At 37.4% G+C, this 16,899-nt stretch overlaps 1 protein-coding gene across 2 annotated transcripts; it reads right to left on the bottom strand.

Moving 5' to 3' along the window:
• Nucleotides 1-487: 487 nt before the first annotated feature.
• Nucleotides 488-7,348, bottom strand: LOC131939870 (tetratricopeptide repeat protein 38). Of its 2 annotated transcripts, none has more exons than XM_059298391.1 (14): nucleotides 7,226-7,348; nucleotides 6,455-6,517; nucleotides 6,066-6,143; nucleotides 5,230-5,311; nucleotides 4,671-4,845; nucleotides 4,139-4,312; nucleotides 3,725-3,800; nucleotides 3,344-3,463; nucleotides 2,946-3,005; nucleotides 2,320-2,440; nucleotides 1,704-1,869; nucleotides 1,302-1,458; nucleotides 913-977; nucleotides 488-711 (listed from the first exon to the last, which is right to left on the bottom strand). In XM_059298391.1, the coding sequence occupies exons 2-14, from the start codon at nucleotides 6,479-6,481 to the stop codon at nucleotides 627-629; spliced, it is 1,386 nt and encodes a 461-aa protein (XP_059154374.1). In that variant the 5' UTR covers nucleotides 6,482-6,517; nucleotides 7,226-7,348; the 3' UTR covers nucleotides 488-626. The 2 variants fall into 2 exon arrangements, with proteins under 2 accessions (XP_059154374.1, XP_059154375.1); XM_059298392.1 differs by lacking the exon at nucleotides 7,226-7,348 and adding an exon at nucleotides 7,132-7,225.
• Between the last annotated feature and the right edge of the window lie 9,551 nt (nucleotides 7,349-16,899).

Raw genomic sequence — 16,899 nt, 5'->3', positions numbered from 1 at the left:
TAATGAATGATATTAATAAAAGACTGCAGTAATAAAAAAATAGCCAGATGAAGTCCCATTTAAAGAAAATATCCTGACCATAGTATTTTGACCTGTATCACAATATCAAACATGTTTAGGTATTGTGAAATATTAACTAACAGTAATAATATAAACATAACAAATGTCAAGATGGGAAAGTAAAATCAGCTGGACATAGTGCTGACCACACAACCCCATCATATGCTGAGGTCACAGAAACAGGTGATCTCTACTTCACTTGTCCCAGGCACCATCAGCTTCAAAAAGGGAACTTGCAAATTAAACTTACAGACATTATTTGCCTTGCTATTGGTTTTCAATTTTTAAAAAACACTAATTTCATTAATGATATATTATGTAGTATAAACACATAAGTAGCTATCCCTGCATTGTGTGATTAACAAATATATATACAGAGAGCCAACAACTCTTGGAATGGTTAGAGCAAAATCTCCTCCCTCCCCCACATAAAAACAAGAAATTAACAATGCAACAAAGGATGGCAGAAGGCACGAGTGGCTAGCAGACTTTTAAATAAAGCATTTTTGAAAGAAAGTTCTGGGTAATGATGAAAATAAAATTATAAATTTTTTAAAATGATGATCTCAAAGGGCTTCCATAAGTTTGCTAATAAGTCTATCAGTCATGGGTGCACTGGGTTTCAACAGTTTTCTTTCATTCAGTAAGGATCTGTAAAGAAAAAACATTACATGTCTGTACATAACAAATGCCAACACTATGGTTGATACAACTACCAGACAATCAAAATAATAACGTAAGTATTAATTGTGGTCAATACAATTAGTAGACAGTTAAAATAATGCTAATACTAAATTTTAACAAAACAATTACGTCACATTGAAAATAATGTAAATTAAAATTTTGTTTTACCGTGCCAGATTTTTATCCTGAGCTTTGATGGCAGCTTGAATGAGGAACAAATTTAGTAAATCTCTCTGAAATAAATATAAAGTAGAAGACATAGATTAGCTAACTAATGTCCAGCCAACAGTATCTACGTTTATAGTGTGTACATAAAATACAAGAGTAACACAGATAGTACTAGTTTTGCTACACTGACACAACTAAAACAATTAACATGCACTTACACAACTAAAAGAATTAAACATGCACTTACACAACTAAAATAATTAACATAAAAATCGAAAGTTTTGCTGAAAATAGTTAAAACAATACTAACAGTTAAGGCACTTAATAAAAAATATAATGATAAAAAAATTTCAAAATGCGTAGGTAAAAAATATTAAGTCAGAACTGACCTGAGCATGACTTCCACCAATTTTAATAATTTTAGAGCGCACTGGTATGATTAAATCAATAGCTGTTCTAAAATCACCATCATCATAGGAAATGAAAGCTTTCAGAATTGTCTCCCCTACTTCTGCAGTGACATCACGGTTAGTTCCCTTCCCATTTCTGATAAATAAAAAATAGAAATGTTCCTGACTTGCCACAAACTAGAAAACAAGTAGCTTTTTATTATTTCTTAATGTCACAGTTTTTGTACTGTCTACAACACATGCTAGAAATTGCTCATATAACAGAAATCAAAACTTTTTAATGAGACCTACTGCATACTTCTGCCAAAATGCAAATTTGTCTCCCAATGAACAAAATCATAACACCCACACGTAATAAAAAAAAAATCAAAACAAGCATGCCTGATGAAGTCTTGAATAGAGTCCATTAACTCTTTCACAGCCTCCTTCTGATCTGCGCCCAAACAGGCAACAACAAGATGCATGTCATTGAAGGCCAGGACATGATCACGCAGGTGTGGCTTACACACCTGGTAAACTTTATCCCACCTGTCCCCAACATTTACACCTGTGAATAAAATAAACATAAAAATCTTTATAACAACAAGCGTTGAACTTCACTAAAAACAAAATAAAACAAGCATTCTTTCTTTTGTAAAAGTGTTGGTCGCTACAATGTGTAGAAGATTTCACAAGTGACGTTTTAATAAAGAAAGCAAGTTTGTTTTATTTTCTTATTTTTAGTGCATGCTGAGGGGTGGTCGAGTCGGTAAAGCTCATGGTTGCTAAACGAAAAGTCTTGAGTTCAAACCCTCGGGCAGATGCGGCTCGTTAGCTGGGGATAGCCACTCTTCTAGGAGAGACAACTCCAAAATCAAACAACTGCTGCAGTGTAGTTTGTTCTTGGTTGGACAAAGGCTATGGAAGCAAATCCAAAAAGAAAAGCAGGCTGAAATTGGACTCAATGGTGAATAACTTAAGAACAAAGAAGAAGAAGAAGTGCATGCTGGGCTCCAACCTTCCATTTGAAGTCTGTACAACAGGGAGCAGACATCAACCACATCCAGCATTGCCCCGGAGTTAGCTGCCCTTACAGAAACCTCTTGATCAAACAGTGACAAAGCTTGGTCATAGTCACCCTGGATCAAATTAATTTAAAAAAATTAATTAAATCATTAAATTCTAAATTTTCATTTAAAAAGTTAGTTGTATGTCAGTTTGCTTTTAGATATAGGCTACTTCAACAGTAATCTAAGCACATTTTAAAATGCAAGTTATATTGTTACCAGAAATTTGGATGTTTGGTTCAAGTGAAATTCTGTTATAAAATCACAAGAATTGTAGTCCAGAGTGATCCAGCACACAATTACTAATACCCAAAGTCTAAGACTTTCAATATGACACCTCAGATTCCACCCTACTTTAACAGGTGTCTAACTTGAATGAAATACAATTTGATGTTTTCCTAATATCTGCATACAATGTATGGTGGTTACAACCAGTGATTTAACCACACAGATCAGTTCAGAGTGGTCTAACATTGCTGCTACTTACACTCTATGCATAATTAGGTAGAAAAAGAACAGCCATACATTTCCCTCTTCCCATGCACTGTTTAAATCTTACACATACATCTTTACTTACTATCTCAATGAAGTAAAGAGCCCAATGCCAAAAGTTATGGCAAGCCAACATGCCACATGCCTGAAAATTTAAAAAATAATATTTATACTCAACTTTAAACATAATTTTTTAAAACTTTCACATAATATCAAGTAAATTTTAAGAAAGGAAAACTCAAGCTCACTTATTAAAATTTAAACACAATTTTTCGATAATTTCTCTTAACTAATGTAATTGATTTATTAATTGTTATTTACAATTTTAATAAAAAAAAAAACTTGTTCAAAAACCTAAAACAAAATATCCTTAACTTTTTTAAATTTAAAAGACATACAATGATACATTTTGTAAGAAAATAAATTTTATAAAGTAGTTCTTAAAAGCTTATTAGGCATGGCACAAATATGTCTAAACCCAACCTTCCAGTATTGGCCAGTTTTCTCCAACATGTGAATCCCTTCATGTTGTCTTCCCATCATCTCCATGACATGGCACAGTGTATGTGTGGCCCAAGCATCTCTAGCATTTATTGACAACGCCTGTCATTTTAAAAAAGATAATCAAAAAATATAATTTCCCAAATTTTAATTCCAAAACTATTTTTGTAAAAAGCTATGATCACTCTGCAAATGCCTAAACACCATTGTCGTTAAATGTCCAAATAATTACAAATAGTATGAGCAGTAACATTTTTAATAATTTCAATTTAAGAAGTAGGCCTATATTGGTATTTAAAAAAAAAACAACAACCATTTAAAAACATTCTAGAAGACTGAAACTGAATTTGTCACCATCCTCACCTTTCTAGCCGCTGCTTCTGCTTCTTGGTACAAATTTGTTTCCTCTAGTCCAAAAGAGTGCATCCCAACTACATAGCTGAAGGAAATACTTTAATTTGTTTGCTTCTAAATGAAATTGTTGCTACAGTTAAATTATTTAAATTATTCAAAAACAGATTCAAATAAAGAAAAGTGTGCCATAAAACATCCAATATAATAATTTTGGTTAAAATATAATTAAATTTTTTTTGTGTGCAACCATCACTTGTATTTTTCTGCATTTCGAGACAAGTAAATGTATTAAAAAAACAACTACATCCGCTATCTAAGTATGTGAATGCATATTAAGCTTATTTTTTATAGGGACAAAGAAAAAAATGTGGAACATCTTGTCTTATTAAAAAAAGATGCTATGAGGTGTAAACACGTAGTTACCCATAGAGTGGCATGGCTGGTTTCCATTGTGGTAACACCCTGGCAATGCTGTCTCGAATCTGACAGGAGTTACCCAGGTAAAAATAAGTGTCGTGTGCCAACTTGAGGGCCAGTACGTCATGAGGGTGCTCTACCAAAATATCTTCCCAGACCAGTGCAGCTCCTTCCATGTCTCTGTGTGAATAAAAGCATAGTATTGTCATTAAATGACATCTGGTATTGTCATTTAATGACATGTTATTTTCATTATATGACATCAGGTTTGTCATCAAATGACCAGAAATTATTTGACAAATAACATGGGGATACAGGGTTAGACTGTAAATTTACTTCCTAACAAAAACAAAGAAACAAATAAAGTAAATGATGTGTAAACATTTCTAAATATTTTCCAATCAAATAATGGAGATTTTAATCTAACAGCTAACTTTAGTTTTATTTGCTTTTTGTTTACACTGACCAAGAATTAAATACATAGTTCCATGAAAACAACTTACCCATTTGTCCATAGTTCTATGAAAACTCAACTCACCCATTAGCCCACAGTTCTAGGGCATTGACATGCTTCTTCTCTCTGCCTGTTACTTCTGGAACCGTTTGGCTCCTCTCCACCATCCTGTCAACATCGTTACTCAAAGACTGGTCTAATCGAATGTTGCGGCCAGTGCCCAGTAACTCAAGGCCATTCTGGACAACCTGACCCATCACTTGAACACATTCAAAGGAATATCACACTTTTTTTAAACTTCTAAATCTACAGCCTACTTAGTTAAACATTGGCTTTTAAAAACCTTAAAATAATAATGCTAATATATAGTAGTTAGAAAAATTGCTTTTATTTTCGTAAAAACCTAGGCCTATATATATCCAAATGAATATTGCCATCAACTAGTGGTTACCAAATTAGCACAAATTAGCAAGTGTGACTCAAAAGGGAGGCACAGACTAGTGCTGTGGGACAGGACAAATTTTTGTTTGTACAGAAAACTACAATAGAAAATATACAGGTGCATATATATATATATATATATATATATATATATATATATATATATATGTATATATATATCTGTCTATTAATTTGTTCTTACCAAAGTCAGGGTCAGCCTGTCTCAGTTTTTCCAGTGTCCCAGCCATCCCACCCAGGCTGTCATCATCATACCACCCTGTGTACTGGAGGCAAACAACGAGAAGGTAAACAAATGGTATTTTACATTCTAAGTATACAGACTCTGCATGTTGTGATTTGTGTGAAATCTATACTGATGTACTCTCACTAGTTTTGTAACAGTGATATGTTGTAAATATGATTTAATTTAAGTGCAAGGGGTTGGATACAATGTTGAAGCATCACTGTGATGCAGAGTAAAAAAAAGCACAGGAATACCAAACAGGTATTTGTTTCACTTAGTCTTGGGTAGGATTTGTTTCAAAAGAGAATCTACACTCACTGAGATAAGTTATACACACTTACGTGAGGAAAAGTATTCTGGGCAAAACTGATGGGCTCTTAGTGGTTAAGGTTTTGGGCACTGGTTTATGGAATTTGGGGGGGGGGGGGGGGGGGGGGGGGGGTGGGGTCAAAGTCTACTTAGGAGAGGTAATTTAGTAAGACCACTTTAAAAAATGTTAGTGATGTGCCCGTTACCAGAATGACCATCATACCTTTCCCTCACAATCCTGTATGACCAGCCCCCTTAAATACCTAAGTGATAACCATCTCTCTATGCATACACATGTATGATGACCCATACCTTTCATAATCTATCTACTGTCTCCCCTCTCTCCTAATACCTGTAGTACCTTCTACAATAACTATCTGACCAACCCCCACACCCAATTCCTATAGGACCATCCCATCCTTTCTCTATGTGCCCCCCCCCCCCCCCCCACACTAATGACCACTCTCCTACCCTTCCCCCAATACCTGTGTGACAATGGCATCATACAGTTTACAAGCTTCATCACTGGCTGTAGTTAAAGGTAGACCTTGTTTTATCCAATCCTTAAAATTAAAAAGGCAAAAAAAATTGTAAACCAATAAGGTTTCAAGAATAGACTTTTTAAAAGTATAAAATGGGCTCTACATGATTTTCTTTAAATATATCTATAACAATGGATAACTATTTAAATAACTAGCATGGGTCACAATATTATAATTATGTGTAATGTACCTTTTGGGACTTTAGGTCACAGTTAAATAGTGGTTCCTTATTACATATTTAAAGACAACTTATTTTCTCCTGGTTAGTGCATAATTATATAAAAGCTTGTTATCCAAATGTTTTTATAAAAAAAATATTAAATCCTACAAACCAATGATCCTCTCCAGTGGGAATGCATGACAAACTTTTTCAAGAAACTCTAGAGTCTAGGTCACTTAAAAAAAAAAGAAATATCCGAGAAGTAAAATATTGAAATCATGGAGTACATGAAAGCCTCCAGAGGCGTAGCCACCCTTCCCGGCGCCCAGGGACAAACTTTCAATTTGCACCCCTCCTCAAACATTTGATTTGCACCCCCGACAAACTTTCGATTACTTTTTCCAAGCCAATTTGGTACCCCTATCGCTACGCCTCTGGCCTTATTAATGTCCCTAACATAAGTGCCTGAACATAATGAGGATGTGTGATGAAGGGGAGGGGGGGGGGGAGGTGAAAATCGTCAAAAAAAGCGTGACGTCATTTATGGCTATGGATGGCCCCTATGGTCCATGGCAATGGAGGGGGAGCTCTGGCTTCTAGTGCTTGTGTGTGACAGTGAGGGGGATAGTTAAAATACTTAAAATAGTTTAAAAAAGGTAAAAGACATACTCTATTTTTCTTAGCCCTACTAGATCTAGATACTATATACTTTTATTAATTATATTTAAAATATATTATACTACCACTCAAACTCAATGCAACAAGCCCACACACAGTGGGTTCGTTCTGCTAGGGATACAAACTACAAACAATAATTTTTAGCCTTTTACTTTTACTTACTTAGAATACTTAGGCCATTAATATTTTATTTATATTTGATGTTACCAATCATTACACTTTAGATCTACATTCTAGACTAAATGGACTCTTAGTCTTAACTAACCTCGTGATCTAAGAGTGAAGAGTAAGAAAACGACTAGAAATCTAGATCTAGATTCTAGATTCTACCTCTGTACTGTGAATCAAAACAAACTATTGTAACGTAAGTGACCTCTTGACTTTTCACCTCTCACCCATTGTAAAAAAACATCGTGGTCTGCTGCTATTTGCGTCAACAAGCCAAAAGGGTAAAAATAAAAATACTGGTATTTTTTATCTCATACAATAGATCGATAATTATTATCCATCATCAAAATTATTTTTTTAAATGTGAAGAAGTAATTTCAAATTATGTGGGCACCAATTTAAGGTAAAATATAATTTGGCGTAGTGATCTAGATTTTAGTTCAATGAAAACAACGTAAGTAGAGAATCTGTCAAGTTTAATATTTTCGTTCACTAGCTTCCCAAAGCTGATCTGTGACGTTTGACAGAGAAAACAAAATTTTCATTAAGCAACGTTCATATATAACGTCACGCATTTAAAATAAGTTTTATCTCCCGTCTGCTCCATCGTCACAGAAGACAGGCCTCCATTTTCTTAAAACGTCGTAACATTCAGACTATCACCATCATTTTTCCTTTGTGGACATCTCATGTTAAGGATCTGTCGTGAAAATGTATTTGTGAACGACTGTAGCCCATCTGTATTTGCCTTTGTAACCCTCCAAGTCTCCGAGCCATAGAGCAATACTGCCTTGACATTTGTATTGAAGATTCTTATCCTGCTCTGGAGTGATAGGGCTGTGCACTTCTATATTGAGCTCAGTGAGTTGAAGGCACATCTAGCCTTGTTGATACGACATTTTATGTCCTCGTCTGCTCTCCCGTCCGTATTGATCACGCTCCCAGATTCGTGAATGTGTTTGTTTCTCATATATCTTCTCCATTCAGACTACTCACCACCATTTAAAAAAAACAACACAACAACCGAGTAGTGGTAACTGCTAAAATTTAGTGTGAAGTCGCACTTTCTGTCGTATTAGTCACAATGATATATATTATTTATAACACATATCAATATAAAGCAGACTGACACGACATGCTATATGTAAATTGTAATTCCACAGCATTATTTTTAATATTTTAAAAGTGGTTAAATTACTTCCCTTAGATGTTGGCAGCGAAACAAGATTATTTTATCTGTGTTAACTCCCTTTGACTTCATTTTGGATCTCGATATGCAAGTAGTTCTTAATGGTGTCTTTTTGTTTCTAGTAAAACAATTCGATTGTTTAGTAATTAAAAAAAAACACAGAAAAATTAAAAATTAAAAACTAACCAACAAAAATAACAACAACAACAAAAAGACGTATATTGATTTAAACGAACTCAATGCATAACACAGTGGTAGTATTTTTATTGTTATTTTTAGTTTAAAAAAAAGAGGGTAAAGTGATCCATGAGCTAAAAATAAAAGCTCATCATCTCACAATTGTACAACGTACACACTTGGTACACAGCTCAGTTGTACACATTGTGTAAAAATTAAAACACAACACAGAGCAATTAAAAATTACAATTATTAAAATGGCCCCATTTTACCCCACACATGCCAGAAAGGCCAATTCGACCAACTGTCCAAACAAAAAGTGTGAAAACTGCCTTTTTGAAGACATTTCTGATGATATAACTTTAGAGCTAATTATTCGATCTATTTTTGAACGCTATACAATATATTTCTACATTCACTATGTTACAAATAAAAACTAGAGATGAAAAATTTTAATAACAGAATTAAGTTTGCAATTACCACTAATTCCGTCTTTAAATTATGATTGATTAATTTATTAAAAAAAAAGAAAAGCAAATTTTTTTAAAATTTTCAGTCCACAATTAAAAAAAATAATAATTAAAAAGTAATATAAAAAATAAAATAAAAAATAAAAAAAAACTTTTAACCAATCCTACGCGACCTACCAAACACACCGAGCCAGATGCCGCAAAAAAAAAAAAAAAGTATTAAGGTTCATGTGCGTGCATAGGATATTTACATTTTAATATCAAGGGATAGTGTTTCATTAAGTTAAATCAATATAGCAAAATCATGAATGAATCACTGTATATGCGTTTGTGTGAGCAGGATCTAGAAAAAAATGCCGAGTCTTCTGGCTCTGGTACCGACCTCCTATATATATATATATATATATATATATATATATATATATATATATATATATATATATATATATATATATATATATACATATATATATATATATATATACATATATATATATATATATATACATATATATATATATACATATATACATATATATATATATACATATATACATATATATATATATATATATATATATATATATATATATATATATATATATATATATATATATATATATATATATATATATATATATACTATATCTACATGGAATAATTTTACCTTCCTCCTCCCAATGACAAATTACTGTTAAAAATGTCTGATCTTTGTGTTATATAACATGCGCATAATCCCCAATGTAGTTCTCTGACTTGTTTCTATGTCATGTCTCCATCTTGCACATAACAACAAAACACGACGAGACAAAACAACATAAATTTAGTCTAGAGATGTTCAAATGGAAATAAATATTTGGCTTAGATTAAAAAAAAATTGGCGTTGTGGGATTAACATTTTAAATTGATCAGCCAGCAACTTTGTCACATTGGAAAGTGGTGACCTAAATTTAAACAATTATTTTCTTTCGGCCAGGAAGACATATTTTTGTAAGTTACTTGTAGCAGCAATACACTTATTACCTGTAAACATTCGTTTAATAAATCATCACAATAAGGAGGTGTGTCACATTGGAAAGTGTATGCCAACTAAATATTGTTTGTTATAAAAAGATATAGTGAGACACAGGTTACAGTGTGCTAAAAATAAATAACAGCGAATACATTGAAAAGTAGACTTTTTTTTCATTGTATAAATTCTATAGCAATTTTTGAAAGGTTTACATTAAGATAACCAAGTTTCTGTATGATATCACGTTTGTTCTTAACAAAATACAATAAAACTGTAGGACAAATACGACTAAACATTGTTGTTTAAGTTTTGAATATATTCATAAAATAATTTATATAGGTAATTGACTCAACCGAATTAAAAAAAGCAAATAAAGAAGAATATTTTGTTTAATAGAAACTGAAGCAATGGTACTAGTAATTTATATTAAAAAAAATTATTGCTTTCTACAATTCACTTCCTCTTTTATTATTATTTATGTCCCTTTAGTTCGTAGAAAATAAATAAATGAAAGTTTAACATTTTATCACATTTGGCCATTCAGAAAAATAACGAACATACCTATGTTTAATAATACAAAAAAAAAATAATATAAAAATTGGATTACGTAGTTCTTTTTTACATTGTAAATAGAAAGTAATTTTTGATTATTGTTATAGGAATGTTTAAAAACATGTAGAATATGTAAAATAAATTATGAAACGTAATATATTAAGGGTACTGGCAGTGGAATGCTATATGAAACATTGCCCTAATTCCATATTTAAATATCTGCTACAAATCTTGTGCATGTTAATATGTATCGTAGAAAGAAACCAAGGTTTACAGCATTTAAAATTGGAGTTTGCTGTACAATACAATAAATAACAAATTACATGAATAAAATGGAAAACCTGCAGTGAGATTTAAAAAAAAAACCAACTAGGTGTTCTTTATTGATTTGTAATATAGACTTGTTAGTATTATATTAATGTCAGTATTATATTATTTTTGATCCACTTTGTTTTTACTTAACATGTTTTTAAAATAACAGAGAAAAAACGTTTATTCAAATTTATTCTTATATTAGGTAGGCCTATTCTATTCTTTTTAACTTTCCCCAATGAAAATAAGTATTTGAGAGATTCTGAAAAAAATCATTTGTTGAAATAAAAAGCCCCCCCCCCCCCCCCCCACAACAATAAGACCTTTTACTCAAATATGATACTTTCTTGTTGTTTTTGCTCTTTGCATATTTATTCTAATATTTATCAGTAGATCGACTTTACTTTAGTCATTTGAATTCAATTTTAGTCATAACGTTCAACATTTATTTTACCCAAACCATTTTAAATATTACTTTAGCCATCTCATTTTGAATTTTACTTTAGCCATTCCATTTGATATTTTACAAAGTCACATCGTTTCAAAACTAGACTTCATTGAAATAAGTGTAAATGATCATTTTCGTTTAGAATTTTATTTTGATATAAATATCTAAAGAAAATTAGCTGTATATTATAAATGTCTGAAGAGAAATAAGTGGTTTATAATTAGGGTCATTAGTAGAGGAACGAAAAGCCTAATTAGACACAGGTGTATACATGATTGAAACCAAACTGCCGCAATATTAATTACATCACCCGTTTTACACATAAAACAACAGACGTATGTATACTAGGTAAATATTTCAGTTCGTTTGTTCAATAAATGCAAAAATTGGAAGAAACCACACGAAACAAAATAATCTTGAAATCGTTATATCACAAGTTATAGTATCGCTGCCACTGTTGAGATTCCAGATCAATACAGCAGTTAGCGCCCTTGGTACACGGTGCGTTACGGTGCAATGTGCTACTATAAACAGAAATGTGCTATGTGTAATGACGCATTAATATATGAATACAATTAATCATCTTTTTAAATAGATGACAATAGGGAATTTAATACAAAATTTGTGCTTAAATGTGATATAGTTAAAATCACTTTGGTGCACTGGTTTGTATGTATCAATAATTAATAAATAGTTATAAATATTTTAAATATTTACAGCTGCGTGTGGTAGGGTGCCTAGTGCTGAGTTAAAAATCACTTAAATGACACTCATGGTGTTCCATAGTTTGTGCGGTCTTTGAAAAATAAGATCGCAAGCTCAACCTTGCAGAGGAAAAATGAGTTCGATGACACTCACGGAGTCTCATAGTTTCAAATCGCGGAGTGGAAAATCCAAACCAGCCATCGCTTGCATTTTATTTGTGCTGTTTGAAATATAAGTAGCCTTAGCAACGACGGTCGTTGCCATGAAGTCGGCTCACAGGAAGGTGCAGTTTGGTGACGTAGGCGTGACGTTGTGCACAGTTTCTGCGTGCGGAGACGGAAGTGTTAGGCTTGACAAGGTGCTGAATCATGGCGAAACGTGGCCGGTGTGGTGTTGTCATGTGGGCAGAAGTTGCACCGCGTGGACTAGGTCTGAAAGATGCACACAAAAACACATGATTTACGTTACAAGAATATCTGAGGATCGAGCATATATTCAATACCACAAACAAACAACACTGCCAACCGATTCCTACACCCCACATAGTACATCCTGTTGCATAAAAGTTCAATAATTTCTATATATATTCAGTGTTTCTTTCAGGCATCTCTCGGAGGGAAAAGAAGGGACGGTACTGCCCTCCGGAGCACCCCCACCCCCTAGTGTCCGCCCTGCGTTTCTGGCGCATCCCGTTTCTCCTCGAGAGAAGTGTTTGAAAGAAACCCTATTTCTAATATATTTCACCCCCCCCCCCCCCCCCAAAAAAAAAAGCTACACCTAAAATGTTGAGATTTTAGATTACAGGAACCATATTGATTAAAACATAAAGAAATAAACGTGTTTGATCTTATTCGATTAGAATCTTAACATTTGAGTATTGCATGGGATTTCAAACCTCACTTTTGTTTAAAATATTAAAAAATGCATCGGTTCCCCCCCCCCCTTTAATTTGATATCAATGCAGAGGCGTAGCGACCCTTCCCGGCGCCCGGGGACATACTTTCAATTTGGCGCCCCCTCGGGAGCAAATTTTCGATTTGCACCCCCCCTCGAACTTTTCATTTGCACCCCCCCTCAAACTTTCGATTTGCACCCCCTCGAACTTTTCATTTGCACCCCCCCCTCAAACTTTCAATTTGGCGCCCCCCTAAGGTCGGCGCCCGGGGACATATGTCCCCCCCGCCCCCCCCCCCCCTCGCTACGCTACTGTATAATCAATGGTAGTGTGTGGTCGGTTGTTAGAACGCACTAACCCGAGTCTGACTGCATCATGACCTACAATAGGCCAAACATGACCTTTCCCCATGATCCATGCATTGTGATCGTGGCCTACTGACCTAATAACTCATGTACCTGACTTTTGCTCCATGTCTTCTGTACCTGAACAATGTACTATGACTCAGTGGCGTAGCGAGGTCGTGTGTCACCTGGTGCGGCACTTAATGGTGTCACCCCCTGGAGGCGTAGCGACTCTTCCCGGGGACAAACTTTCAATATTCAATTTCCACCCCCCCCCTCGAACTTTCGATTTGCACCCCCCCCCCCCCCTTAAACTTTCGATTCGCACCCCCATCAAATTTTTCTCTATATATTTTTACTATTTTTTGCCTTGGTGTCACCCCCCTTAATGGTGCCACCCGGTGCAGTCCGCACCCCCGCCCCTTCCCTCTGACCTAGTGACCTCCGTGCTTGACCTTTGTTTAATGACCTACAAACACCTGTACGAGACCAATGAATTATGACCTACCTATGTACACTTCAATGCTTCATTGACTTACCGACCTCCGTACACTTCAATTATCTACCTACTCCTGCACAAGACCTATAAACCATGACCTCCCGAACTCTGTACACTTCATTGACCTACCGACCTCTGCACAAGACCTATGAACCATGACCACCAGCCCCTGCTCAAAACCTCAAGACCATTACCCACTGACCTCTACACAAGACATATGCACCACGACCTACCGACCACATTACACTTCAATGACCTAACGACCTCTGCGCAAGACCTAATGACCATGACCTACTGACCTCTACATAAGACCTAATGACCATGACCTACTGACCTCTACACAAGACCTAATGAGCATGACCTACTGACCTCTGTACTCGATGTAATCCTTCCCGTCCTGTGTGGACCTGGCGATCAACTCTTCTGCCTCCTCGAAGGACATGCGCTCTCCCATTGTTGTCATGAAGTGCCGGAAGTCTGACACAGTTATCTTCCCGCTGCCATGTTTGTCTAGCACCTTCAAGAAAAAACAGAAAAACATGTTTTTATCTTAGAATCTGTCCAATGTAATATACTAGCAGGCCGATGTAGTATACTAGTTGTCCAATGAAATATACTGGTACGATGAAGTATATTGACTGTTCAATAAAGTGTCTAATGTAATATACTGGCAGTCCGATGTAATATGCTGGCAGTGATGCAGCAGTGAACTTAATGCTTAAGATTTGGATTAACCTTAGAATTTACATAAATATTTCTAATTTACTACTCATTTATTTATTATTTTTACGTCATTAAAACTGAAGTTTTAAATACTGTTAAAAGAACAGCATTCTAAATACATTTTTAAAAGACTATTTTTTAAAAAAGGTACCTGAAAGGCCACCATAATATCTTCCTCTGCGTTGTTACCATAGTAGATTCCTCCGCGTCTTGCTATGTAAGCTTCAACCTCCGCGAACGAAATAGTTCCTCTAGCTACAAAATAAAAAGTTTGTACTTTTAAGTGTTACCAAGGGAAATAAGTTTTAATTAATTAAATACTCAAAAGAAAACCCACCATCCTATGCACCCCTATCACCCATGTACCCTCCCCGGATACACCTTCCCATGCACCCCCATCAGCAATGTACATCCCCTTAACCCCCCCCCCCCCTACATATCAACCGTAACCATCAAAATGACCTCACGAATCCCCCACCTTCCAGTGTTTCTTCCAGACTTTTTTCTCCAGGGGGGGGGGGGCACTGTTAGAAGTGAGTTGGGGGGGGGGGGGGGTAGCGGTAGACTTTCTTCTGGGGGGGGGGGGGGGGCAGAGCACCCCCGAATAGATGCCTGGAAGAAACTCTGGGTTCCAGCCCAGGCACCTGACCTCCCCCCCCGCTCCCCCACCACCCACGGACTCACTGGTCAGCTCCAGCTCGTGTCTCGCCTCCTTTAGGTCCTGCTCCGAGGGGTTCCAGCCCAGGCACCTGACCCCCCCCACTCCCCCCCCCCACCACCCACGGACTCACTGGTCAGCTCCAGCTCGTGTCTGGCTTCCTCTAGGTCCTGCTCCGAGGGGTTCCAGCCCAGGCACCTGACCCCCCCCCTCCCCCACCACCCAGGCACCTGACCCCCCCCCTCCCCCACCACCCAGGCACCTGACCCCCCCTCCCCCCACTACTCACTGGTCAGCCCCAGCTCGTGTCTCGCCTCCTCTAGGTCCTGCTCCGAGGGGTTCCAGCCCAGGCACATGACCCCCCTCCCCCACCACCCAAGTAACCCCCCACCACCCATGGACTCACTGGTCAGCTCCAGCTCGTGTCTCGCCTCCTCTAGGTCCTGCTCCGAGGGGTTCCAGCCCAGGCACCTGACCCCCCCCCTCCCCCACCACCCAGGCACCTGACCCCCCCCTCCCCCACCACCCAGGCACCTGACCCCCCCTCCCCCACTACTCACTGGTCAGCTCCAGCTCGTGTCTCGCCTCCTCTAGGTCCTGCTCCGAGGGGTTCCAGCCCAGGCACATGACCCCCCTCCCCCACCACCCATGTAACCCCCCCACCACCCATGGACTCACTGGTCAGCTCCAGCTCGTGTCTCGCCTCCTCTAGGTCCTGCTCCGAGGGGTTCCAGCCCAGGCACATGACCCCCCTCCCCCACCACCCATGTAACCCCCCCACCACCCATGGACTCACTGGTCAGCTCCAGCTCGTGTCTCGCCTCCTCTAGGTCCTGCTCCGAGGGGTTCCAGCCCAGGCACATGACCCCCCTCCCCCACCACCCATGTAACCCCCCCCACCACCCATGGACTCACTGGTCAGCTCCAGCTCGTGTCTCGCCTCCTCTAGGTCCTGCTCCGAGGGGTTCCAGCCCAGGCACATGACCCCCCTCCCCCACCACCCATGTAACCCCCCCACCACCCATGGACTCACTGGTCAGCTCCAGCTCGTGTCTCGCCTCCTCTAGGTCCTGCTCCGAGGGGTTCCAGCCCAGGCACCTGACCCCCCTCCCCACCACCACCCATGTACCCCCCTACTCCCCCTCCCCCCAGGGACTCACTGGTCAGCTCCAGCTCGTGCCTAGCCTCCTCTAGATCCTGTTCCGAGGGGTTCCAGCCCAGGCACCTGAGCAGCTCCCCCAGGTCACGTGCCGGGATCTTGCCCTTGCCGGTCTTCTCGAACATGGAGAACGCTTGCTTCAGCTCCGCCTTCTGCTCCTCCGTGAGCTCGACCTCCTCGGTGAACTTTGGACTCTGTGAAGGGAAAAGGTCAAGGTCGTGTTACAAAATGTTTGAACCTAGTTTTTAAAACCTGGATAGAGAGCCGCTTTATCTTAACAATCGATTTTTGGTTGACCAGTTTTACCTTGATATATTCTTTAACTTCGTCTTTGCTGTTGTATTTGGTTTGTTATGATATTTGATATACCACGATATTTGATATACCACGATAGTTGATATACCACAATATTTGGTATACCACGACATTTGATATATCATGATATTTGTTTCGTTATGATATTTGCTTCACTGTATTTGATTTACCTTTATATTTGTTTCAAGGTATTATTGTGTGTAGTGTGATTCTTATTTTACCATATTTGATTTTCATTTATATATGTTTAAAGGTATTATTGGGTGTAGTAAGATTCATTATGTTACCATATTTGATGGCGAGGCATGGCGGT

This window comes from Physella acuta, unplaced genomic scaffold (genome assembly GCF_028476545.2).
Source record: "Physella acuta isolate Inbredline_101_S28 unplaced genomic scaffold, ASM2847654v3 ptg000298l, whole genome shotgun sequence".
Taxonomy (NCBI): Eukaryota; Metazoa; Mollusca; class Gastropoda; family Physidae; genus Physella; species Physella acuta.
This window is presented reverse-complemented; position numbering and strand designations above follow the sequence as displayed.

Excerpts from the sequence above, each read along its gene's own strand:
- LOC131939870 (XM_059298391.1), bottom strand. The coding sequence starts at position 6,481 with ATGCATTCCCACTGGAGAGGATCATTG. Across the intron at positions 1,870-2,319 it reads GTACAGACTTCAAATGGAAG|GTGTAAATGTTGGGGACAGG; the intron begins GTTGGAGCCCAG and ends TTTTATTCACAG. Across the intron at positions 978-1,301 it reads TTGGTGGAAGTCATGCTCAG|AGAGATTTACTAAATTTGTT; the intron begins GTCAGTTCTGAC and ends TATTTATTTCAG.